This window comes from Petaurus breviceps, unplaced genomic scaffold (genome assembly GCF_028583685.1).
Source record: "Petaurus breviceps papuanus isolate PSGF00001 unplaced genomic scaffold, PetGlider_PUasm1.0 90784, whole genome shotgun sequence".
In the NCBI taxonomy this organism is placed as follows: Eukaryota; Metazoa; Chordata; class Mammalia; order Diprotodontia; family Petauridae; genus Petaurus; species Petaurus breviceps.
The window spans coordinates 6289079-6314370 of record NW_027187345.1 but is presented as its reverse complement, the minus strand read 5'-3'; the positions used below and the strand labels follow the sequence as shown (position 1 = coordinate 6314370).

At 35.2% G+C, this 25292-nt stretch overlaps 1 protein-coding gene across 9 annotated transcripts in view; it reads right to left on the bottom strand.

Annotated features, from left to right (window-relative positions):
• SYNE1 (spectrin repeat containing nuclear envelope protein 1) overlaps positions 1-25292 on the bottom strand; it is a 575153-nt gene that overhangs the window by 71899 nt on the left and 477962 nt on the right. For all 9 annotated transcript variants that reach the window (XM_069069647.1, XM_069069646.1, XM_069069648.1 and 6 more), the window contains 7 exons: positions 22720-22874; positions 22131-22278; positions 19147-19241; positions 12941-13175; positions 11901-12095; positions 8168-8293; positions 3692-3847 (listed from right to left, as the gene is read on the bottom strand). In XM_069069647.1, coding sequence (XP_068925748.1) covers positions 3692-3847; positions 8168-8293; positions 11901-12095; positions 12941-13175; positions 19147-19241; positions 22131-22278; positions 22720-22874 — 1110 coding nt within the window. The remainder of the gene's footprint in view (positions 1-3691; positions 3848-8167; positions 8294-11900; positions 12096-12940; positions 13176-19146; positions 19242-22130; positions 22279-22719; positions 22875-25292) is intronic.

The following is a 25292-nucleotide window of genomic DNA, read 5'->3' as shown; positions in this document are numbered from 1 at the left end:
TAGCCAGGGGGTGGGGAATCCGCAGCCCTCAAGTGCAGTCCTCTGACTGCATCCAAATTTCAAAGAACAAATCCCCTTAAAAAGATTTGTTCTGTGCATAGGTAGAATGCAAACTCTTCTCATGTCTATCACTTAGAGTTTGCTTTTTAGGCTCAGCTCAAGTAGCACCTCCTTTGTAAAATCTTTTCTGATCTTTTCAATTTTAGTGTGATTTTCCTCCCTAAATTACATTGAAATTTTCTTATCTGCAGGTTACATTCCCTAGAATGGATCCATATGAAGTTTTTTTTTTTTGTCTTTGCAGCTTCAGTGCTTAATATAGACTACTTATTGATTTAGAGCTTGAAGGGAGGACCATTTCTTATTACAATAGCTTCATTTTACCCAAGAAAAAAATGAAGGACAGACAAGTTGAAAATCTTGTCCAAATTTACAGAGGTGGGAATTGGCAGACTTAATCTTTGAACTCAGATCATTTCACTCAAAATTAAATATGCTCTTAAAAAAATGTTCATTCAATTTGAATTGAATTCAATGACTTGAATGCCCAAAGAATACACAGAACTATTTTTATGGAAACCATGGAGAGATATGGACTAGATGGCAAAATAATTATACAGAGTCAAGTCTGGATTCAGGCTAGGCTCAAAGGAAAGCCATTATGGTTCAAGAGCGAGAAAAAAGGTTCTGGGCTTGGTGCAGTGCTGCTTAACATTTTTATCAATGACTTGAATAAAGGCACAGATGACATTCCCATTAAATTTGCAAATGACATGAATCTAGGAGGGACACATAGAGTCAGGATATAAAAAAATCCTGACCAGGCCAGGACTTTAGGCTAACTTTAAAGGGCAAAAGATCATAGAGCGAGAGCTGGAAAGGACCACAGAAGTCATCTAGTACAATTGCCTTATTTTACAGATGAGGTCACTGAGGCCTAGAGAGGTGAAGTGCTTTGTTCAAGGCCACACAACTAGCAAGTGTCAGAGCTGGCACTTGAAGCCAGTTTCTCTGACTCTAGTGCTACTAATATTCCCACTGTTCCATGAAGCCTCTAAGGCAGGGTATTCTTAACCTGGAGCCAATGAACTTGGTTTAATTTTTTTTAAACTGTATGGAATATAATTGGTTTCATTCAAATATATTAAGCTGATAAGTTCCACCAGACTGAAAAGGGGATCCAGGACACCAAAGGGTTTCAGAGCCACTGCTCTATGTGCTACAAAGCTCATGAGTGGAGACAGCAATCACACTGACTAAATTACAGTGCTTTAAAATAATGTCAATGATATATTCTTTTTCAATTCATAAATAGTCTGTTTAAGAAGTGCAACAATTGAACATTATTATATCATTCTTTGGAGGCCACCTACAGTCCAAAAGAATTGTATTTCAGTTGAATGCATAATGACTTTGACACTTGCCCTTGCATTTAATTTAGGATTTTAAAAAGGTTACAGAACCAGTAGTTGATCAGAGTAGGTCGTAGCCTACTGTCTGAACAGCACCAATACAGGAAACATCTCTTTTTCTGTTTGAGAGGGCATCTGAGTTATATAACAAATATTTGAGAAAAAATATACTTAAGCCAATATAATAGTAATCATTCAAAAAACCTTGAAGCTCTACATAGGAATACAAAACAAGAAGTCCCAGTTGTATACAGCATTAACAAATTGCTTTTTTGGGGCGGCCAGGTAGCACAGTGAGCAAGAGCACCAGCCCCAGAGTTGGGATGACCTGGGATCGAATCCAGGCTCAGACACTTAGCACCCATCCAGAAACACCTAGCCGTGTAACCTTGAACAAGTTACTTAACCCCGACTGCTTAAAAAAAAAAAAACTGCTTTTTCAGACTGAGAGATAGACAAACTTACATATTTACAAGGGAATAATATCTACTTACAGCAGCTTACTTCCTCATTCTCATCTGTAGTTCCAATTACTTCTGAATTTCCATCAATAAGTTAGGTGGGCTATAAAAACAGCAACTGCTCTTCGACATTAGTGTAATGCCATTTTCTAACTAATTACATTTGATTTTTAAAGAGAAACACGGATACAAGCTCATTTCCTTTTGTGGTTTTAAACTTGATGGCTGTTCACCGGAAATGTCTAACTCAAGAACTTGTAAGAAAAACATAATACTTTTGCTCAGTTAAAAGGTGAAAACGTAGCTAAGAAAAGAACTGTATAAAAGAACCATTCTGTGTAGCTTACAGTTGGTGAAAAGATAAGGAGACAAAGGTTGCTTTTTTTTACTTTACTCCATAAGACTCCATGATTTGCAAAGATTTTATATATTTAAACACACAGTAAAAAATAAAACCATTTATTCCAGACCGTCTTTTCCTAATAAATCCTAGTCTGTGGGTGGCTAGGTGGTGCAGTGAGTAGAGCACCAGCCCTGGAATCAGGGGGACCTGAGTTCAAACATGACCTCAGATACTTAACACACACACACACACACACACACACACACAATACCACAAAACTAGCCATGTGACCTTGAGCAAGTCACTTAACCCCAACTGCCCTCCAAAAAGCAAGCAAAAAAAAAAAATTCCTAGTCTGTTTCCAACAGTTAGCAACTCTAGTAGCTAATTGGCCAGATTCTTTTCTAGAGCATATCACGTGGTCACCCATCCTAGCCCTAGAATTCTAAATCTGTTCTGAAACAGATTGGTGCCTAGGTATCTATTTATGAAAAATATCTTTATCTTCGGAGACATACTTATTTATATTAATAAGAATGGCTCTATTAATCCTAGAATTGATCAGGAATATTATGCTTCTTTTTCAGAAGGAAGGATCAGAAGCATATACAAGTTTAACATTTGCCTTTAGGTCAGAGTTTCTTATCATCATCATCAAGAACTGCAACAATAGGGGTAGCTAGGTGGCACAGTGAATAGAGCACCGGCCCTGGAGTCAGGAGGACTTGAGTTCAAATCTAGCCTCAGACACTTGACACACTTACTAGCCATGTGACTTTGGGCAAGTCACTTAACCCCAATTGCCCTCCAAAAAGCAGAAAAAAAACCCCCAAAAAACCCAAAGCCAAAAAACAAACCAAAAAAAAAAAAACCAACCCTGCAACAATAACAAACATTTACTAGCATTTGTTGAGTGACTATAACATTTGGGGTTGTTTCACTAGACCCTGAAGAAATTAAGAGGAAAAAGAAGCCTGTAATATTGTGGGAATGAAATGGGATAAAATAAGTCCTTTGCAAACTTAAAGTACCATAAATAAACAGTAATGGTATGGTACTGGGTAGTAAGCAATGATGAAACTGAGGAATTCATAGAAACATTGGAAAATTTCTTTTATCCACTAATGTAGAGTAAAATAAGCAAAACCAAGATAACTATCCTCAAAATGACTAAAACCATACAAAGTAAATAATCACTAAAATGAAGCTGAACTCATGTTGCTGCAAAATCAATGGAAGTTCTATAGACTAAATAATGAAACATAGACCTTCCCTCAAGGAAGAAAGAAGTGGGACCATTAGGATAGAACACTCTGAACACTACTGGTTACAAACAAGGTAATCAGTGGTTTTTCTCAATTGCTTTTCTTTGTCCCAAGTAAAAGGTTCAACCTGACTAGGGCTAGGAGAGGGAAGGAGAGCTAAATAAGTAGCATATAAATATAGAAGATTTCAATGAAAAAAATGCACCTTACCTGGTGACAGAGTTCTTCCCACTGCCTTTGTAGCAACTCTATGCGTTCACTGAGGATGGAGATATCATCGGCATTGATGTATGCTGAGAGAGTATCCTTCAAGAGTGCTAGGTGTGCCAAGTCATCTGTCCAGCCTCCAATAGCATTTTCTAACTCCTGAATGAAATCAGTTTCAATGTTTATGTTTATCACATCAAAATGAAAGCCTTCATAAAACTCACATAAATGGCATTTCTACTTTGATCACATTATTATGTTTCATATTATGAGAGTGTACTTTTGATATACAGCTACTTAAATATGTGTTTTATTCTTCTATACTGGGCACTTTGCTACACAAACTTGCTCTATTTCCATGATATTTGAACTACAACACCTAATTTTTATCAACCTCATTATTTAACTACTACCTCATTTTTTGGCAGTTTGGCAAATTCTAGTGGGAAAATACAAAGTTTTTTTTTTAATGAATTCTTGTGATAACTACTTCCACACATCCCTCCTCTCTCTTCACATGATCTCATTTAGTTCTAGTCTTTCTCTTCTACTTTTGTGTGATCTTGATGCCTTTAAAAAGACCGACTCCTTGATTCATCTGTCTATCTTTAATCTCTTTCATGTCCTACATATTTGAAATATCTACCCTATGAAACAGTCTCCTTATACTATGAAGACATAAAACATATACTCATAGGCATCTGTAAGTTGCAATGGACAGTGACAGACTTGGGAAAAGGAAGCCATTAGTTCCAATCCTGCCTCAACTACTTACTAGCTGTGTTTCCCTGAGCAAGTCACTTAACTTCTGCCTGCTTCAACTTCCTCATCTGTAAAATGGGGTAATAAGAGCTCTTACCTTATTGGGTAACTGTGAAGATCAAATAATATAAGGTATTTAAAGTACTTTGCAAACCTTAAAATGTTCTATAAATACTAGTAACTATTATTATTACATATGTAAAATATGAAGATAAATTATATCTTGCTGTCATTATTCATGATTGAAAACCTAATGTTGTTGTAAATCTAATTATTTAAGCTACTGAAAAAACTAATGCCATCCGTGTTCTAATGCAGGTACTGACACTGTCCCAATAATGATGTTCATTGCTCTTGCAATGCTCTTTAACAGACTTCTGATGTTAGGAATCCAACTAACTGATCACATAAGCAAGGTACTTTATGTAGGTTTTTACAGAGCTTTTCGGCTCTTTATAAAGAGGCCAGGAGAGTTCAAAGAAAGCATAAAATCCAGGCAACCACACACAGTTGTTGTGACTGTGACACACAGGGCTAAAATTCTAGATAATGTGAATATATCCTACTTTAGCCAATATCAGTTCTTCAGTTTGTTATTAAGGGTAACAGTATTGGAGGGGGGTGCAGAGGGAAACCAGGAGAAACAATAACAGGAAAAAGTGTCTTTCATCTGGAGCTAAAGAATAAGTTCACTACTTCTGTTTCTAACTCTGACATTAGTTTTCTGATGGAGAATCATATCCAAGGGCAACAATAGTTGGCTCAGACACCAAGTTCTACAAGTTATCGTATTACCATTAGTAACTTTAGAGACAACTAATTTCATCTCGAAAATGAAACTTTGTTCAAAGACACCTCTTCTTTGTCTCTAGTTCAAAGCCTGGAGACTCACAGAACCACCAAATATTACATTGTCCTGACTTTTGCCCCATCACTCCTGAGGTCTTTCTTCTTTTTTAAGTCAACAGAAATTCATAGATGGTTTTCGGTTATGCATTTCAAGGAGATTATATAATTTCTTTAAGTAGCCTTGAACTTTCTTATATACAGGATTAATATCCAATTTGAAAAGCTCTTCAATTGCTTTTTTGTGCTTTTTGTTTTTGGAGGGGGGAAGGCAGGGCAATTGGGGTTAAAATGACTTGCCCAAGGTCACACGGCTAGTAAGTGTTAAGTATCTGAGGCCACATTTGAACTGAGGTCCTTCTGACGCCAGGGCCGGTGTTCTATTCACTGTTCCAACTAGTTGCCCAGTTTTCAATTGTTTTAAATGGTAAAGATGAACTTTATACTTTCTGAAAGAAGTAAAAGACTAGATTTTAGGCATGCCAATTTGGCAGGAAGATGGTAAAGAGATAAAGTCTGTTAACCATTATTTCTTGTGATACTGCTAAGAAATCTTTCTGTCATCTCTGGAGCATTATTTTCACATTTAATGCAACATAACAGATTGATTAGATAGGAATTCTTACTAGACAGAACACTTTAATTTTTTCCTAAATAATAAATGGGAGGAACTCAGTATTAACACATAACCAACAGATTGTGGTGAACATGCTTCTATTCAGCTTTCTTAAAAGGTTTACACAAGTTAATTGTTCTATACTGTAGAAGTATGTTTGAATTCCAATTCCCTCTTCATATTTTTGAATTATAATATTTTAGAACCATTTATAAAAGATTTTTAAAATATTTCTATGTATATTAAGAGGTTAAATTTATATTCGTGAAGCAGTTTACATCATATGTTTTTCATTAAAATATTTAAGTAAAATATATGTGTGTGTGTGTGTCTCTTTGGTTTCAAAACCAGATTTCTATCCAAACTATTAGCTATCTTATGCTTTAGATTTCAGTGTCTGCCCAAGAACAACAATGATATTTATACAGATGTTTAAAGTTTGTGATTATCTTTATATGTCATCTCATTTGATCTTTAATATATTTCAAGAGGTAGCTGCTATTACTATCTATTTAAAGATGAACAAACTGGAGTTAAGAAGTTAGTGAATTGCCTAGGGTTATACAACTTGGAAGCAGCTGAAGCCACATTTGAACTTGGGTCTTCCTGATGCAGGACCAATACTCTATGTGCTGGGCCACCTGATTGCCTGAATAATAATGGTTGCAACTTTAAAAGATTATGGAATCCATCCATGTATATCTTGTATCTATGTCTTAGTGTCTGGGGCTAAGAGGAGTGAGGCTGTGCAACTGGATTCAATTTGATTTCACAAACATTTGCTGAACACCTGCAATATGTTAGGACTTGTTAGAGCTGACTCACATGAACTTTCATAAGAATAGCTATTTTTTTCCTAAAAAAAAAAAGGCTTCTAATTCTGTTGTTGTGTGACCCTAAACAAGTCACTTCCTAAACAACCAACTACCTTGGTTGTCAGTTTACTCAACTGCCAAAGAATGGAGTTAGAATAGAAGGAATTCCAACTTATTACATTTCCACTATAGGCACCACTGTCTGCCACGGTTTCCTCAACTATAAAATGGGGATAATAATAGGACCTACCTCACAGGACTACTTTAAGGATAAAGTGATATGATACATGTAAAGTGTATGGCACTTAATAAATTAATTTTTAAAATTAAGTAAGTCAAGTAGGCACTTAATAAATTAATGTTTTCTTCCTTCCTATTAAAATGTATGTATAATAAGACAGTAATGGCTTCTCCATGATGCTAATTTCAGGAGCACATAATTTAGGGAGTAGTCTGCATTAGCTACTGATTTGTTTCCAAGTACAATTTAAGGTGCTGATTGTAATCTGTTAATGATTTTAGCCTTAGGTACTGGAAAATGCCATCTCCCTTCAAAAGCTCTTAATACATGTAATATATATGAGATCAACTACTAAGTTTCCACAAGCTAACTAATAGGAACCAGGAGATAGGGTGTGCTCCTTAGAAGGCAACTGTCAGCAGAATTTCTTGCTTTGGCAATCCCCTAGTGTGTTAATGATTAAGGGAGACTAGGAGATACATTTATTTAAACTTCCCTTTCCTTATAAGAGCCTTATAACTTATATTCATAATATTCTTTTTATGCTCACATGCTAAGTTTAAGTATACATCTGTATGAATGCTTAAGATTCATTTTTTGTATTCTACAGCTACAGAAGGGGCATAATTTCATAAGTTGCCATAAATCAGATCCATATGATTCTCCCTAAAATAATACACCTTTATATAATGTAACAGTAACTTGCTTTATACCTGCAGATAGATGTAGGGATTTATTTTTATTATTAGAAGCAAGGTGCTCACTTTGGCAACAACCATATTACAACTGGAATGATAAAATAAAATTAGGATGGCCCCTATGTGAGTCTGGAATGCAATTTTGAGAAGTATTCTGTATTTTTTCTCAACGTGGGGTAGGAGGGGGGGTGGTGGCAGACAAGGTACAACTTTGGGAAAAAATTACAAAGAAGAAGCAAGTAGTGAAAGGAACCCTTGAATGGGATTCAAGAGAAATGGGCTGGAATTCAGGTTCTGTTACTTACTAGCTGTGGGACCCTAGGCAAGTTATTTGGGACTCAGTTTCCTTATCTGTAAATGAAAAGAGTAAAGCTTGTACCACCTACCTTATGGTCTTAGGAGGGAACCACTTTATAAACTCTAAAGCAATCCATAAACATGAGATATTTATTATACTTTCAAATTTATTATTACTCTAAAAGGCAAAAGTTCAAAGGTTACCTTGCAACGCATTTGCTCGGCATGCAGCTCATCATGGTGATCTGGCAATGGCTGGGCAAGCTTCTTTTTGAAGGCTCTCAACTTCTCCAGGGAATCAGCTATTCCTTTTTCACATTTTTCCCAGTCCTAAACAGAAAGATGAAGAAGCTGCATGAGTCTCCCAGTAAGAACTTGGAAAAGAAGAATCAAAATGAAATTGTCTAATAAATCTTTAAAAAATTAGTTTGGAAAAACATTTCTCCCTAAAGTTTGCCCTATGTCTTAAAATGCAATATTAAGATCGCAAAGGAGAGTACTGTGAAGTATATACACCACCAGAACACAGATGCAGTGGATATAGACACAGTTCTGTGCTCAACTGTTGAACCTGCTAACACCATTTTTTTTACTAGGTAGCACTGTCCATTTCTCTCCCTGTATGGGCTCTCTGGGGGTCTCCTGAAGAAATCTGTATTGCATCCAAAATTCTCTTTCATTACTTCAAAATCCTGTCCTTAGTCGCTCAGTCACTTAACCCCAATTGACCTCCGAAAAGCAAAAGCAAAAAAAAAAATCCTGTCCTTACCTCCCACACCCAGCACACCATTGTTTCTTTCTACTTTACAGGAAATCCCTCTTGTCTAAATATTTTCCTTCAAGCATGATTCCAGGTAATGAATAATAAATCAATGAAACATGCTTAAAGGTAATGGGAAATAACAACAATAATAATCTTTTTTCTGACCATGAATTTAGATGTGTGTGTGTATAAAACATATATATTTTTTATAGAATTCTCAAGTAAATTAACCTACCTTATGTAAGCTGAAATCTGCTAACAGTAAGTTTTGCCTAGTATTAAAGCAGTGTATTAGCTTCTTATTCCAGCTAATCAGAACAGAGACTTACAAAGGTGAACATGTGGTTCAGTTTTTTAATCTACAGTGAAATGAATTACAATGAGTTCATTTTCTACACTGCATATTCGCTGCACTAATTTTATTCACATTTGCTTGGAGACAGTAACAACCAACAAGCTAAAAATATGTAAGGATTTTTTATGCCTGTGATATAGAAGACAAAATTAAAATTTAGCTTCATAGATGTCATCTTAGCCTAATAATAATTGTAATAATAACAATAATCATAAATAATGAAAGACTGATAAAAAATCAAATACACTCTCAGCAGAACTGAATAAGGATTCCATTTTCCAAAGATCACTAGTAGTATGAATTTGCAGCCAAAATCTTTCCATGATACAATTTATGAACACATTCTTGCCATGGGCTGAAGTCCACCAGCTAATTGGGTATGTCATATAAATCAACAAATAGTACGGCAGTACATGGAGAACAAGTGGGGTGAGTAATGTCATCAAAATATTTAGGCTTGTTAATAGGTCCTAAAACTCTTTGTAATTATCTGATCATAAACTAATTAGCACCTAGAAATTGTCATAATAATGAAAGAAACATGTGAAGGAAGAAAAAAAAATTCCCACTTAAGCACCGGATAATTGATATCTATAATCCTATAATCATATATGTATGTCTTACATATACATATATGTCTACATATATATGCTCAGCATTTTCCCCAATTTAAAATTTTATTTTTCTACATAATTAATTGAATAATACACATCTACATAATTTTATTTCATATAAAATATTAAATGATATATAATATAATGATATAACATAAAATCAAATAAAAATAAAATGGGAGTGCCCTATTTACAATTTCCATTATCTAATTTACTCCATAAGCAAAAAATTTAAATCATTTTAATAAGTCAATGAGAATTTGAATGGTGATAAATGCATGTCTTTTCTATCTATGGCTTTCTTTCCTTGTTGCTTTATTCTAGGAAAGTAGATTTAACTAATGCATAATGTAGGTGACATGCCAGGCAGTCAACAAACATTTATTAAACACTTACTATGTACCAGGTACTGTACTAAACACTTGAGATTACAAAGAAAGGTAAAAACAGTTACCTTAGTGAAATCTGTAGTTTATGCCCCATTCTTTCCTCTACCCCTGCCACCACCCCAGTGCAGACTCTCACCACTCAAGTGTGCTGGTTAATCTCCTTGCCTTAAATCTCTCCTTACTTCAGTACATCCTCCACTCAGATGTCAAACTGATGTTCCTAAAGTACGAGTCTGACCATGTCACCCTGCTATCCAATAAACTCCAAAAGCTCCCTATTAATTATACGATTAAATATAAATTCCTCCATTTGGCTTTTAAAACCTTTCATAACCTGGTTCATGTCTGTTTTTCAGTTTTCTTATACTTTACTTCTGTCCATTTAGCCCTTTGATCCAGCGACACTGTCCTCCTTGCTGTTTCTAGCCAGAGACACTCCACTGGCCAAAGTCAGAAACTTGTTAATGACTAGTCCTCTTGTCTAGAATACCCTCACACCTAATACCTTCTGACTTCCCTCACTTCCTTTAAATCTCACATAAAATTCCACTTTCTGCAAGAAGCCTTTCCCAAACCTTTTTAATTCTAGTGTCTTCCACCTTTTTAATTCTAGTGCCTTTGAGATCATCTCAACTTGTAATATGTGTGCATGTATATGTATATATGTATATATTATATGTGTGTGTTTATATGTATGTATATGTATTGATGTATTTATATGTATACACACATATATCATATATGTGTATCTCGTCTGTATATAGTTATTTGTAGGTTGTCTTCCCTATTATGCCAAGAGCTCCTCTTCTTTCAAGCAGAAACCTTTTTTGGTCTTTCTTTGTATTCCCAGTACTTAGCACAGTGACTAGCACAGCATAAGTGCTTAATAAATATTGGCTGCCTTGACTTAACATTGACCTGGTCTTCAGTAAGCTCACATTCTAAGGAAGAGATATCATGCAAATAACTATATATAGATCTACACACACACAAGGTACATACACACACAAGATAGATACATATACACACACATCCACACTAAATGGAGGGTTATCTCAAAGGGAAGAGACTGAAAGAAGGAGGCAACCTGGGAAACCCTCCTACAGAAGGTAGAATTTGAGCAGAGTTCCAGAGAAGGCTAGGGAAGCCAGTAGGTAGAAGTGAGGAAGGAGAATATTGCAGATATGGGAAATAACCAGTGTCAAAGCCCTAAATCAATCTGTCAACAAGCATTTATTATTTACCATGTGCTAAATAAGAATATACAAAAAAGGGCAAAAATAATACCTACCCTCAAAAAGTGTACATTCTGATGGGGAAGACAATTATCTATCTATAATCTTTAACTATCTATCTATATGCATATCAATCAATCACTAAACAATTATTAAGTGCCTACAGTGTGCCAGACACTGTGTGTATAAGATACATACAGAGTAGATGGGGACTAGATGCTAGAAATACTATGAGGCACTATGTAATTGGCTTCAGATTTCATTTTTTTAGAGAAGATTCTGCATTTGACCTGTGATTTTATTGGCAAGGAGAATTCTTAGAGAGAAAACTCCTTCCATTGTTGATCAGTTGCTGATCTACAATGAATCTTAGAAACTTGTCTGGGCAACAAAGGGTAAATGGCCTGCCCAATTGAAACCAATTCTTCCTGTTTCCAAGATTAGATCTGTGTCCATTAACACTGTTTCCTCTCCAGCTGTCTTATTCGTATAGTAATGGGGAAAATGGCAAATTTACAAAGCTCTGTAAAAACTGAGAAGTCAAGCTCTTTCCTCCTCTCTAGATGAGCAACGCAACTTACTTTCAATAGGAAGCCAAGTTTTTTCTTCTGTTCTTCAAGGCAGATGCTGGCTGATTTCCATCTCTCCTGGATTTCCATGAGTTCAGCCTGAAGGGCTGCTTCAGCCCCACTGTCAGCAGAAAGCAGCAGCTGCTTCCCGGCCTCCACAGTCAGAATGTAGCTCCCTTGTTGTCTAAGGAGAACTTTTTCTTTGACCTGAAAAGGAAAGATTTTCAATGAATCACTTTTTTTTTCTTTAAAGGGACTCTAAATTCACAATAAGAAAGAAGATTCTTATTTCTTGTGTGCAGATTTGGATTTTACTAGAATGGAAATCTGACTGACATGCATGAAGCTACTTATATAAGATCCTTGAGTATAGATGCCATATAATTTTTATCTTGGTATTTTTCCCAGTATTTTGTATAGAATATTGTGTATAATAGGTATTAAGTATATTTTTGTTGTTGATGGTGAATTGAAATGACTTCTTAGGTGAAAGTAAGGGAGTCAGGACAGGAAGAAAGCTGAGAGAGGTCAAAAACTATGACCACTTTACCCTTTCTGCAATATTTAAATAAAATATTTCAATTTTAAGTGGAAAAAATAGTCACCATGAATTTTCCTGTGTTTATAATCTGGTAATATCATTCTGAATTGAGCAGAATCCCTTGGCACATGAAAGTAGTTTATGAGAAAGGCTACTATCTTATCTGATCATTATCATTATTTGTCTAAGCTTTGCACAATCAAGGAACCTTTTCAATTCAATTCTACCATTATTTGGAAAGCAGATAATTTTTCTTACCCAAGTTTCTTGCAATCAGATAGGATTCATTAGACATATGCAAATAAAGATACCTTAGAGGGAATAAGAGAATGCCTAAGGAGCTGGACAATTTGAGTACTGGCAGAAATTTAAGAAACGTTCTATGTTTTCATTACAATATTGGACCATGGAGAGCTCGAACTTTCCTAATTCCAAAGCTACTCTGAAATAAATACTGTGGAGGGAGAGGGAGGTTACGGGGGGGTAAAAGAGGAAAAATATTTTAACCTACCTGTACTTCATCAAATAGTGTCCTAGCTTGCTGTAATGACATAGGGACACTTCCCAGTCCACTCACAGATTGATAGGACACTTCAACCAACCATTTACGAAGTTTCTCTGCCATCTCCCGGTAGCGTTGCCATTGTCTAATCTGACTATCAATGATCCCTCTTCTCTGCTGAGCTCTGCGAATGACTCCCTGCCATTGGTTACTCAGAAGTGTTAGCTTCAGGTTGAATTCATCCCTGTTAATAGAGTAGCAACACTGTGAAAAACCCTGGCAAATACGTATGTACTTCCCTAATAAGATAAAAGTTTGCAGACTGAATAAATCTATTTTATCTAGGTGCTCAAGTGAACATCTAGTCCATATCTTGATAATCAGGCAGGATCATTCTTAAGCCAATTCAAATGAGTGAAATTATTATTTTAAAAAAAATTAGAGAATAGCACTCTATAATCTCATCTAGTCATCTATCTCAGTGTCTGGCAACCCAAGTTCTCAGCCAACTCTTTCCTCCACCTAACTGAAATCTCCCATTCTACATTTCAGATTCATTTCATATTATCATGAAAAAAAAATCTTTCCAAAAGAACCTCCATGCTCTCAAAGACACTGTTGCTTTCCTTCAGTTTTATCTTATTTGGGCAGAAGAATCTTAATTCTTATGACCTTTCCTGATATGAATCTCCTCATGAAACTTACTAAATTTTCTAGAACACTCAATCTGTGGGGCCACAGTCTTACATTATAGCAAGTAAAGTAAGTTTCTATTTAAATGTCTACTTTTATTTCCTTCTACTCTGATTTTGTCTTTTTTAAACATTGCTGTGGCATTACTATTATCTACCTTTAATATTTGGACATTGTTATTTTAAAATTATATGAATTTTAATTATATGTTATTTTAGAATCATTTTATAATTATCCTTCCCGGAAACTATTCTGAACTGTCACTGACCTTAACTTTTTTGGATTCAGGATATTTTCCCCAATTTACCAAATTTCTTCTGATATCTGCTTCTAAAGGAAGTATTTTCACAACCAGTTAGATTCATGAGACAACTTGAGCATTTCTGCTTTTTTCTACAATAATAAGTTCTTGATGGCAGTGTCTTTGGGGAGAGAGGGACAGAGAAAGAAGAGAGAGAAAGAGAAGAAAGAGACATAGAAAGAGAGACACAGAGAAACACATAAACAGAGAGAGAGGGTGTGCACAAAACACTAGATATAGAATTAAGCCAAGGAAAACAACCTTCTTATGTCCTCATTTATTGAAAGTGATTGTAGGGGCGGCCAGGTGGCTCAGTGAGTAAGAGCATGGGCCCCAGATTTGGGATGACCTGGGAATGAATCCGGGCTCAGATACTTAGCACCACACCCAGAAATAACTGGCCATGTAACCTTGAGCAAGTGACTTAACCCCAATTGCTCAAAAAAAAAAAAAAAGAAAGTGATTGTGGAAGTTATTTATACTTGATAACCTCTGATATATCTCCTAAATTAATATTTATTACCAATATTTAATAATAATTATTAATTAGCTAGGGATATTTTTAAAGAAAGGAAATACTACTGCTTGTATACAAAAGTATAGTAATTCATATGTGATGAAAAAAATGCAGAAGAACTTTCTGAGTGACAAGACTCAACATACAATTTTCTTGTAAGGTTTGAAGGGACAGTCAGATACTACTTCTTCCCAGCTGTATGGCCCTGGGTAAGTCACTTAATCACTCAGACTCAGTTTCCTCATTTGTAAAATAAGCACAATAATAAATATCATCTACTTCAGAGGTATGTTATGAGGATCAAATAAAATAATAGATTTAAGATCTTGCAAATTTTAAGTATGTAAATGTTATTTATTACCCCTAAATTCCTCCCCTAACTTCAATCAGGGGTAGTATCAATATATGTCAAGGTCTTCATTATCGGTTCATAATCAGCTAATTACATTTCTATCATTTTTTTTGTATCTGAACACATATTTTTAAACTTAATTTCCTTCCCATTTCTCCCCCAAAGCTTGTCCAAAGTTATCCTCTATTTTTCTCTCTACTTTTCATTATATTTTTAAACATTCAAAATGGCTCAATCACCACTAGTTAGTATGACAGTAGACCTGGCAAAATAACCATTCCAAAACTCATTTTCAGAATCTTCAAAAACACCTCCATCTAACTCCCCATTCTTCTTTACTTAAACCTAGTTACTCCCTCAGGGAAGCTAGGTGGCATAATTAATAGAGCACTGAACCTGGAGTCAAATTCAAATCTGAATTCAAATCTGACATCTGACACTTATTATCTATGAGACTCTGGAAAAATCGTTTAACTCTATTTACCTCAGTTTCCTCAGTTTTAATAAATGATCTGGAGAAAGAAATGACAAACCACTCTAGTATCTCTGCCAAGAAGACCAATGAACAATAACACATTTCTCCCTCAACAGCTTTCAAGATAGCTGTAAAAAACTCATTAAATATTTTACTTAATTGCTATATCAACTCTGTTGTATTAAATTATTTTCCCCAAATATAGAAACACTGCATGAAAACTTGTCATTTGTTGCCAAATATTTCATGTAAAACATTTAGTTATTATCAATTATAAAAATCCTCACAAGAGGAAAATATATACATATATGTCCACAAAAGTCATAGCTAATTATTGCCCCTAAAATCCCAAGGTGACTTTCACCTCTGTTCCATGATCCTATGATTTTATGTGTAATTTTAATGACATTCTAATAAATAATACTATTTGTAAAATATAGGCAAGATTAAAACTGGACCAATTGATTTTTTTACTTATTTGGACACATACAAGTTTACCTTTATGTTTTTTATAGAGAAGACACTATATAAATCCATAAAACAAATGTGATTGCAGATGTCAATGTTTATACTTAGGAGAATAATAGGAAGTGTTTCAGAAACATCTACTAAATAACACTGATAATAATGCAAATCATTCTATGTTCATTAAATAAAGCTGCTTAATGATCAGTAATAATTTGCTAACCTATAAATGCACAACTAGGCAACAGAATGGATAGGTTGCCAGTTCTATAGTAGGGAAGACCTGAATTCAAATCCAGCCTCAGACACAGATATTATTCTCCTAAGAAGTATAAACATTGACCTCTGAAATCACATTTTCTCTACTCATTTTTTTAGTGTCTTCTCTATTGCTGTAGACTCCTAGGCAAGTCACTTAACCTTATTTGCCTCAGTTTCCTCATCTGTAAAATGAGCTAGAGAAGGAAATAGCAAACCACTCTAGTATCTTGGCCAAGAAAACCCCAAATAGGGTCACAAAGAGTTGGACAAAACTGAAAATGACTTAACAACAACAAATTTTTAAACATTTTGAACATACAAAATAACAAAATTTCATATTTTATAATTTGGACATTTAAATAATTAATAAATGTCTTTCAATTAGTTTGAATAAGTAAGGCTTTACTACAGTTTAATTCATTAATCATTTTATGAATTTATTGTTGAATTGTTTTTCAGTTGTATCTGACTCTTTGTGAGCCCAATTAGGGTTTTCTTGGCAAAGATGCTGGAGTGGTTTGTCATTCCTGCTCCAGCTCATTTGATAGATGAGAAAACTGAGGCAAACAGGGTTAAGTGACTTGCCCAGAGTCACACAGTTAGTGTCTGAGGTCACATGTGAACTCAGGATGTCTTGACTCTAGACCCAATACCCTTATCCACTGTACTACCCAGGGTTTATTCATTAACTCATAATTTAATAACTTAACACCCATTTACTAAATACATATTACATTCAATGAATTGTATTAGTTGTTAAGAAGATAACAAATTTAACTAAAAAAATTATTGACTTCAAGAAGTCTACAGGCAAATAAGACACAAATACAAATTAATATGAACAATTCAATTAAAGAAACAAGCCTATTGGTGTACAAAGCACTGTGCTAGATGCTGGAGGATACAAAACAAAAAACAGTTCTTACTCTCAAGGAACTTACATTCTAATGGATGGTGATATTCAGTCTATAGTCAAATAAAATAAAGGATTTTTTTTTTTTGTGGGGGAGAAAGCATTATTAACTGTGAGGGAGCAGTAAAGGCTTCTCAGAGTGCACAGTACATGAGAAGAAAGAAGGAAAAGATTCCAAGAGGAAGAAGACTCCAAGAAAGAGTCCATTGAAGGTCTGAGGAATAGCCTGTGCCAAGGTATAGAGGAGGGGAATAGAACATTGATTTCAGAACACAGTGAGTACATCAGTGTGGCTGGAAAATAAAGTGAAGACAGAAAAGCAACTGAAGAAGCTAGATTTGAATCAGATGGTCAAACGTGGTAAATGCCAGGCTGAGAACTTTACATTTTATCCTGGAGACAAAAGGGAACCATGGGAGGTTTTGTTTTTGTTTTTGTTTTTTTTTAGTGACACAGTCAGATCTTTCCCTTAGGAAGATTATCTTGAAAGTTGCATAGGGGATGGACTGCAAAGGTGAACAGATTGAAGAGGGGGAGACCATTTAGAAGGGTATTGTAATAAGAGTTCATGAAAGAAGCAATGAGGTTTCAAGGCTGGAGAATGGGAATATGGGTAGAAAAAAGGGAACGAATGCATGCAAGAAAAGAAGACATAGGGGCGGCTAGGTGGCGCAATGAATAGAACTCCGGCCCTGGGGTCAGGAGGACCTGAGTTCGAATCCAACCTCAGACACTTAACACAAAAACTATCTGTGTGATTTTTGGGCAAGTCCCTTAATCCCAACTGCCCTCCAAAAAAGAAAAAAAAAAGAAGGTATAACTGAAAAGACCTGCCAATGATGAAGTGTAGGGAGGAAAGGTGGGAAGAATAAAGAATAATTTTGAGGTTAAGAATTTGTGAAAGGAAGGAAGGGAAAGGAGGGAAAGAGAAAAGAAGAAAAGAAAGAAAGGAAGGGAAAGGAAGGAAAGAAGAAAGAAGGAAGGGAAAGAAGGAAGTAAGGGAGGGAAAGAGGAAATATTTATTAAATGCCTACTATGTGTCAGGGGTTGTGCTAAGTACTATACAAAATCATCTCAGTTGAGCTTCACAACAACCCTAAGAGGTAAATATTACTATTACTATCCCCATTTTATAGCTGAGGAAACTGAGGCAGATAGAGGTTAAGTGATTTCCCCAAGATCACACAGCTAGTAAGTGTCTAAGACAAATCTAAAGTCAAGTGTTCCTGACTCCACTCCCAGTGCTCTATCCACTGTGAAGATACTGGTGCCAACCACAGTGAGCACATTAGAGTTGTAAGATAAAAAGCTATGTGTTAAATATAAGTTCCTTGATAGTGAGATGGTTTCTCTTTTGTCTTTGAATGACCAGTGTCTAGCATACTTCCTGGCACACAAGGGAGATGCTTATGGACTTATGTGTTAAGCCATGGTTGAGAAGGTCTTTAGATACCAGCTATATCAGGAAAGATTTTATGAACGAGGTAGCATTTAAATTAAACTTTAAATGATAGATTACAGAACATAGAATTTTGTTTGTTTCTTTTCTGGGTCTACCCAGGATAGAAGTACAGTAGGCATTGGATGGATGCCAATGCTAATGCATACAAAAGGCCTTGAATAGATAATCATAGATTTAAAGCTGAAAGGAAAGCTAGTAATCAAGTTTTCATTTTACAGATAAGGAAACTGAGATCCAAACAGTTTGAACAACTTCACCAATATCATACAGGTAGTTAGTGGCAGAACCAGAAACAAATTTTGAACCCTGGTCCTTCACTAGACAGGTCTGCCTCTCTAGATAAGAATTGAATAGGTTAAGTGGAGGGAGAATAAAATTGGGAATGGGGTGGGGATGGATCAGAAGGTTGATCCAGGCACAGAGAACAGCTAAGGCATGACATTAGAGAGATAAGTGATGCATTCAGTGAACAGAAACTGGTGTGGCTAGAAAATGGTAATATAATATAAACCTGGAAAGAAAAAATAGCATGAGAATACAAAGGGTCTTGAATTCATTCTGGATGAAATAGGGAGCCACTGGATATTTCTGAGCAGGTGAGTAACATTTTCTATGTACAAGAAAAATTATTCTGGCAGTTGTATAAACTTCAGAATGATAAAGAAATAACGGTAGGAAGACCTAGCAGAAATGCATAACATTTTATGTATATTGGCTACTCAATACGAAAGACTTAATTCCTTGTCAACTTCCCTCACAAGTACTCAAAATCCTACCTGTCATCCACTTGACCTTGTTCTAGAAGGCGCTGCCCATCAATAATGATTGAATGCAAAATCTGTTGACGACTGAACATCTCTGCTTGAAACAACTGTCACAAAAATAAATATATGAAAATGAGAATAATGGCAATAATATGTTTTAGAACCCTCCAACTTCATAATTAGTATTATAAAAACAATTCCAGTGTAATTTTCCAGACATTCACTCCTTCCTTTTATTGCTATCTTCTAAGACAAAAATATCTTTTTCTTTAATTAATATAATATGTATATAATGATGAAATATACTAGAATATAAATGATAATACACAAATTTGGAAGTGGCAAATATTTAGATAAAGAAAGTCATAAGAATTAGTTCTGACTGAAAAAAATTTTATAATCCTGAGGTTGGGTAAAAATTAAATCCACTTTAAATATATTATATATTTAATAGCTATAGATATATGTAATTGAAAAATTGAAGTTTTTGTTTGAACTGATTATTTTAAGCCAAAAACCAAAGTTCTTTCTTTTAATACCAAGCAAAATTATAAAACTTTCTCTAGTTTTTGTATCTATCTAAGATCCATATAAAAGAACAGATTAGATTTTCAATTGATTCTACTATAGAAGATAATAATATGATTATAATAACAGCTTATATGTATATGCATATACACATCTTTAAGGAATAATAGTTTCTCTCTCTCATTCCATAATAGTCTACAATGAAGACAACTTTTATTTTTTTTTTTACCACTTTTGTGCCTTAGTTTTTCCAAGTTGTAATAGCAAGCAAAGAAGTAGTTAACACCTTGTTTCAGCTATTGAATTAACACCTTGTTTTAGTTTAAGTTTTTTTTTGAGCCTTGTATCAAGTCTGTTAAGAAACACAACCTGTGAAGCCCACAACTTGTGAACTTCTGGGGAGTAGCTGTGCTATACATGAGGAAGAGCACAAGCTGGACAGTCAGAACTTTTGTGAGAAGCATCATGGAGGCAGGGCAGCTGCTGCTGGACTGAAGACTGAACTGAGAATTGAGCAGAACTGAGAAGAGGATTCTTGTGGTGGCAGAATCAAGAAGGAGAAAACTTGTAGTATCCAGGCATTCTGTTTGTCTGCTCTGTCTGTGTTGATGCTTGTTTGTGATACTTTGTACAGAAGCCCTGGAAATTTACTGGAAGCTCTGAAAGATAATTTTCTGATTGTATGTTTACAGAAGTCCTGGAGGAGGGTTTTGGAGGTCCTGGGACTTTACTGATGATTTGTGCTGACCTCTTAGACCTTGTTTGTAGGTCTGTGTTGATTTCATAGGCGGATAGTGAATGGATTATGGTGCCGGCAACGTGTTTGAATATTGTTGTAGCTCTGTCAAGCTTTGTCTTGCCAAAAACAGGAACTGTGAAGGACTTGAGGTGGAAAGGACACTGTGAACTTCAGTATGGAATGGGAACTGGACAAAGAACTGGACAAGGAGCTGGACAAGGAACTGGGAGCTGCTTGCCTTTGAACCCAGGTGAAAGATGGAGCTGGGACCATAAAAGAGGAACCATGGAAGCTGAGAGCCAGCCTCTAGTCATGCTGAAAGAAGAATGCTTGGATATTGTGTCCTGACTGAGAAAATCATGATTTACTGTGACCTAGAGGTAGAGAACTTTGACTTTTGTACTTTGTGATTGAATTAATGATTTTGTGATTAACTAAATGAATGTACTTTGTTGAAAACTGTGGCCATTTTAGTGATAAGTTGTTGAGTTGTGACATGGTGAATGCTATATTTTGATTTTTTGTGATAAGTTGTAACAATGTGAATGCTGTATTTTGATTTTCTACGAAGGTTTTACTCTGATTTGTTATTGAATTAATAGAGAGCTCACTATACTATGTAATCAGAACCTTGAAAGCTGTTCACAGCAGCAGTCCTCTGGAAAGCTTCCAGTGCATGGCTTTATACAAGGGGCTAACAATTATCTCTAATGTTGATTCTAGCTCTAGTATTGCATTTGTTTTATTAATTTTATTAAAGTATGTAAAGAAACACAATTAACAGATTGATTATTGATAAGGGAAAGGAAAAATAATAAGCATTATGTGACACCTAGTATATGCTAGGCACTACGAGCATTACCTCATTTGATCCTCACAACCCTCTGCAAACATGGATGCTATTATTATCCTTATTTTATAGCTGAAGAAACTGAGGCAAACAAAGTTAAGTGACTAGCCCAGGGTCACACAGTTAGTAACTATCTGAGCTGGAATTTGAATTCATATATTCCAGATTACAGGCCAGAACTCTATTCACTGTGTTACCAACTACCTCAGATATAGGAATTCTTAAATATATACAATTCTCACCGTTATTATTGATTATCCTCCCCTAACATTCTACCCCCAAAAACTTATCTTGGTTTTTAGAAGGTTATACCTATTGGGTCTAAGCTCTGGCATTTCTAACCAAGAGGGATAGGTTCAAGTACAGATCTAGTGGCATACTGTCTTCTGAAAGTTAGACTAATTAAATCTGGAGAGATTTATTGTCAGAAGGTTGATGACTTGATAATAATAGTCATTGATGCTACTGTTGTTGTTTGTTGTTGGTAGTAGCAGTAGTAGTAGTAACAGTAGTAGTAGTAGTAGTAGAGTAGTACTAAGAGCAAATCACAAACTGCTCACATAGGAATCACATATATCAGTCAGAGTACAAACATAAATGAAAATCATAGGGTTGGCTCTGAAATACTGAAATATATTATACATTACATTATAGGTGTATAGCCAGCAGATGATGCAGGATCTGCTAGATATTTTATTAATTAAAATATAAAAATAAAAAGCTTAGGAAAAGAGGATAGGATACTTATGCAAGCATGAATATTAGATTTTTAAATACTATTCTTCCTGAAGTGAAATACACCTTGTGTTAAAGATTTATATAATCCTTTTTGAACAGCTCAGAATTTATATTCTCCAAAATTCTAATACCATTACCTACCTCATGGGCCCTCTGCTGCTCTAAAAGACGCTGATAATTGCCTGAAATCTCTACAGCCAACTTCTGTTCTGTCTGAACCAGGAATTCCATCCATGTCTCACATTTTTCCAAGAAGGTTTGATGTTGCAAAAGGAATGATTGTAACTTACTGAAAGAATAAGAGGTAAGAAATAAAAAGAATAAAAAAGGTAAGATCAGAAAATACCTCCACCTTGTTGAAATAATCACTAAATTTTCCCCAGAATCACCAATAGTATGACTATCATCATATTTGCACTGCCACAGATACATCTTATACTATAATAATATCTGCAGTCTAAATCATCAATTTGTATATATTTAGGAAAATAAATGTAAATGCACTAAAAGTTTCAATTTACCATTTTAAGATAATTTTAATTTTTAAAGAAAAGCAATATTTAATACTCAATGCATATAAAAATGAATGTATTTTATTAAATTCCAATTTCCCAATTTTTTCACCCAAATTGTGGCAGTTATGTAAAAGAAACAAATTTTACAAAACCATAAAACTTAAAAAAGCCATAAAAGTAACTTTACTTCATGTCAAATTTCTGAGCTTTTGTACCTGAATCTTTCTGTGGTCTGAGAGGAGATCAAAGACCAGTGTCTATTCAGATTCTGCATCCTTTTGATTTCCTTATCATTTAGTGGTAATCTATACCCCAATTCATTTAGACGATCCAAATCTGGAGCCATGCTGCTGAATTTTAACATCTGTCCCTGAAATAAAACACAAAGAATCTACATTGCACCACAGTGAAGGTGAAGTACTACTAACAGTCTAAGTGCCCAGTTAGGTCCTTATTACCTGGATTTATAGATTCCCCTTATTCTTTATCTATGTAATTCTTTTGTCAAATTTTAGACCACATGATAACAGCATTTCAGGAAAATAGGGGAAAAGATAAGACACTAAAGATATATTGACTTGGCTATTTTGGTGATTTGACAAAACAAGGTTTTTCATAAGTGTTAGGTTAAGGATGAAAATGACACGAATGATTAATTTTTTTTACATGTCCAGACTATTTATACATGGCAATCTTGACTTCATTATTCCACTGTATTTTGTTAGATAAGAAATAGCTCCAGTGACTACCAGTATAAATGACACATCTTAAATTTTTTTTAATTGAAGTTTTATTACTCCTTTCCTTCCCCAACAACTTGAGGAAAGATGAAGCTTTTATTTTTGGAGTTTTGCTCTTTCTCAACATTGGTCTTCAATGGGCTGGCTAATGTGCAAAGGTTTGTATGATGGAGAAATCTGACGTTAGAATTTTGTACCATCTCAACCTTATTTCCTCAATTACCTTACAATTCATTCTTTACTAACTTTTTCCACATTTTTTTGTGTTGGCTTTCCCTCTATCCCCCAAAAGGAACTTCAAATATTAAGAGAAGCAACACTGCTGGTTTCCCTTCTATAATTAGAAAAGCTGAATTAACTGTATTTGTTAATATACATTACAGCAACACCTTGTTGTAGCAGATTAGGAGGGCTAACCGTGGAACTGTGGAGGAAGGGAGATATAAATTTAAGTCTTGCCTATGACCGGAGACTATATGACCATGGGAAGTCATTGAAACTTTCTGTGCCTCAAACATCTCTAACAGTCTAAAAAAAAGGAAGGAAGGAAGGAAAGAAGAAAAAGAACAAAGCAAAGAAACAAAAAGGAAGGAAGGAAAGAATTAATAGACAGATTTTTATCTTCCTCTTTCCTTTCCATTCTTAATAGGGGAAAGAAAAAGAACAAAGCATGTTATGTACATCTTTCTATGCAAGTTTAGGCAGTTTGCATCCCTCCTTCTATCATTAGTGCATTTTTATCTATTAACCATCCACATTATGCAGAATAGGGGGGGGAATAATTAAAATGTTTCATTTTTTTAATATCGATTTGTTTTTGCAGTAATTTCTGGATATACTTTCACATCTGTTTCCCTACCTAGGATCTACACAGTGAATTTCCCCTTGAAAAAAAGAAATTTAGGGGCAGTCAGGTGCTGCAGTGAGTAAGAGTGCGGGCCCCAGAGTAGGGAGACCTGGGATCGGTTTCAGCCTCAGATACTTAACAAAAATAATTGGCCATGTAACCTTAAGCAAGTTACTTAACCCAAATTGCTTAGGGGCGGCCAGGTGTGCAGTGAGTAAGAGCATCAGCCCCAGGTTGGGAGACCCGGGATCAGTTCCGGTCTCAGATTCTTGGCACCCACATGAAAGTAATAACTGGCCATGTAACCTTGAGCAAGTTACTTAACCCCCACTGCATTAAAAAAAAAAAAGAAATTTAGTTAAAACAAAACAACTAGCACAGTGAAGTCTGACAGTACATACATTTTCCACTCACAGGCCCCTAGTTCTTCAAGTAAAGGAAGGAGGTTCATAAGAAAACTCTTAAAAATACAATTTAATTAGGAAACTTACATCTTATTCTATTGTTTTACTGAATTTTAAAGCATTTGGATGATTCAAAATATTTATCTTTTTGCGCATGAAAACATATCATTTCCTCCTCCCCACCCCAGTAGACCTTCTTTTGTCATACAGAATAAAAAGGAAACACAATTCAATATTCCATATTTATAATTTCCTATCTCTGCAATGAAGAGAGGAAGGCATATCTACTGTGAATGAACCTTATAATTCCACAGAACAAATAAACTAACTCTTTCTTGGAGAGGTTTGATTGTAGACCACTGTCTGGTCCGTCAAGGTTAATGCAAAGTACAGAGGAAACTTGTAGACACGTTGCCAACTCCTTTCTCTCTTTTAAGCATATCTTCCTTGTTGCTATCTGTCTCATCTAGTGTGATGCCTCAGAAGGCAGCTAGGTGGCACAATGGATAGAGTGCTGGCCCTGTGGTCAGGAAGATTCATCTTCCTGAGTTCAAATCTAGCCTCAGACACTTAATAGCTGTGTGACCCTGGGCAAGTCTTAAAATTAATTCTGTTTTCCTCAGTTTTCTCATCTGTAAAATGAGCTGGAGAAGGAAATGGAAAACCACTCCAGTATCTTTGCCAAGAAAACTCCAAATGGGGTTGCAAAGAGTCAGACATTACTGAAAAAAATGACTGAACAGCAACACAGGGTTGAATATCTCAGATATCACCTTATTTCCATCCTGTTTGTATTC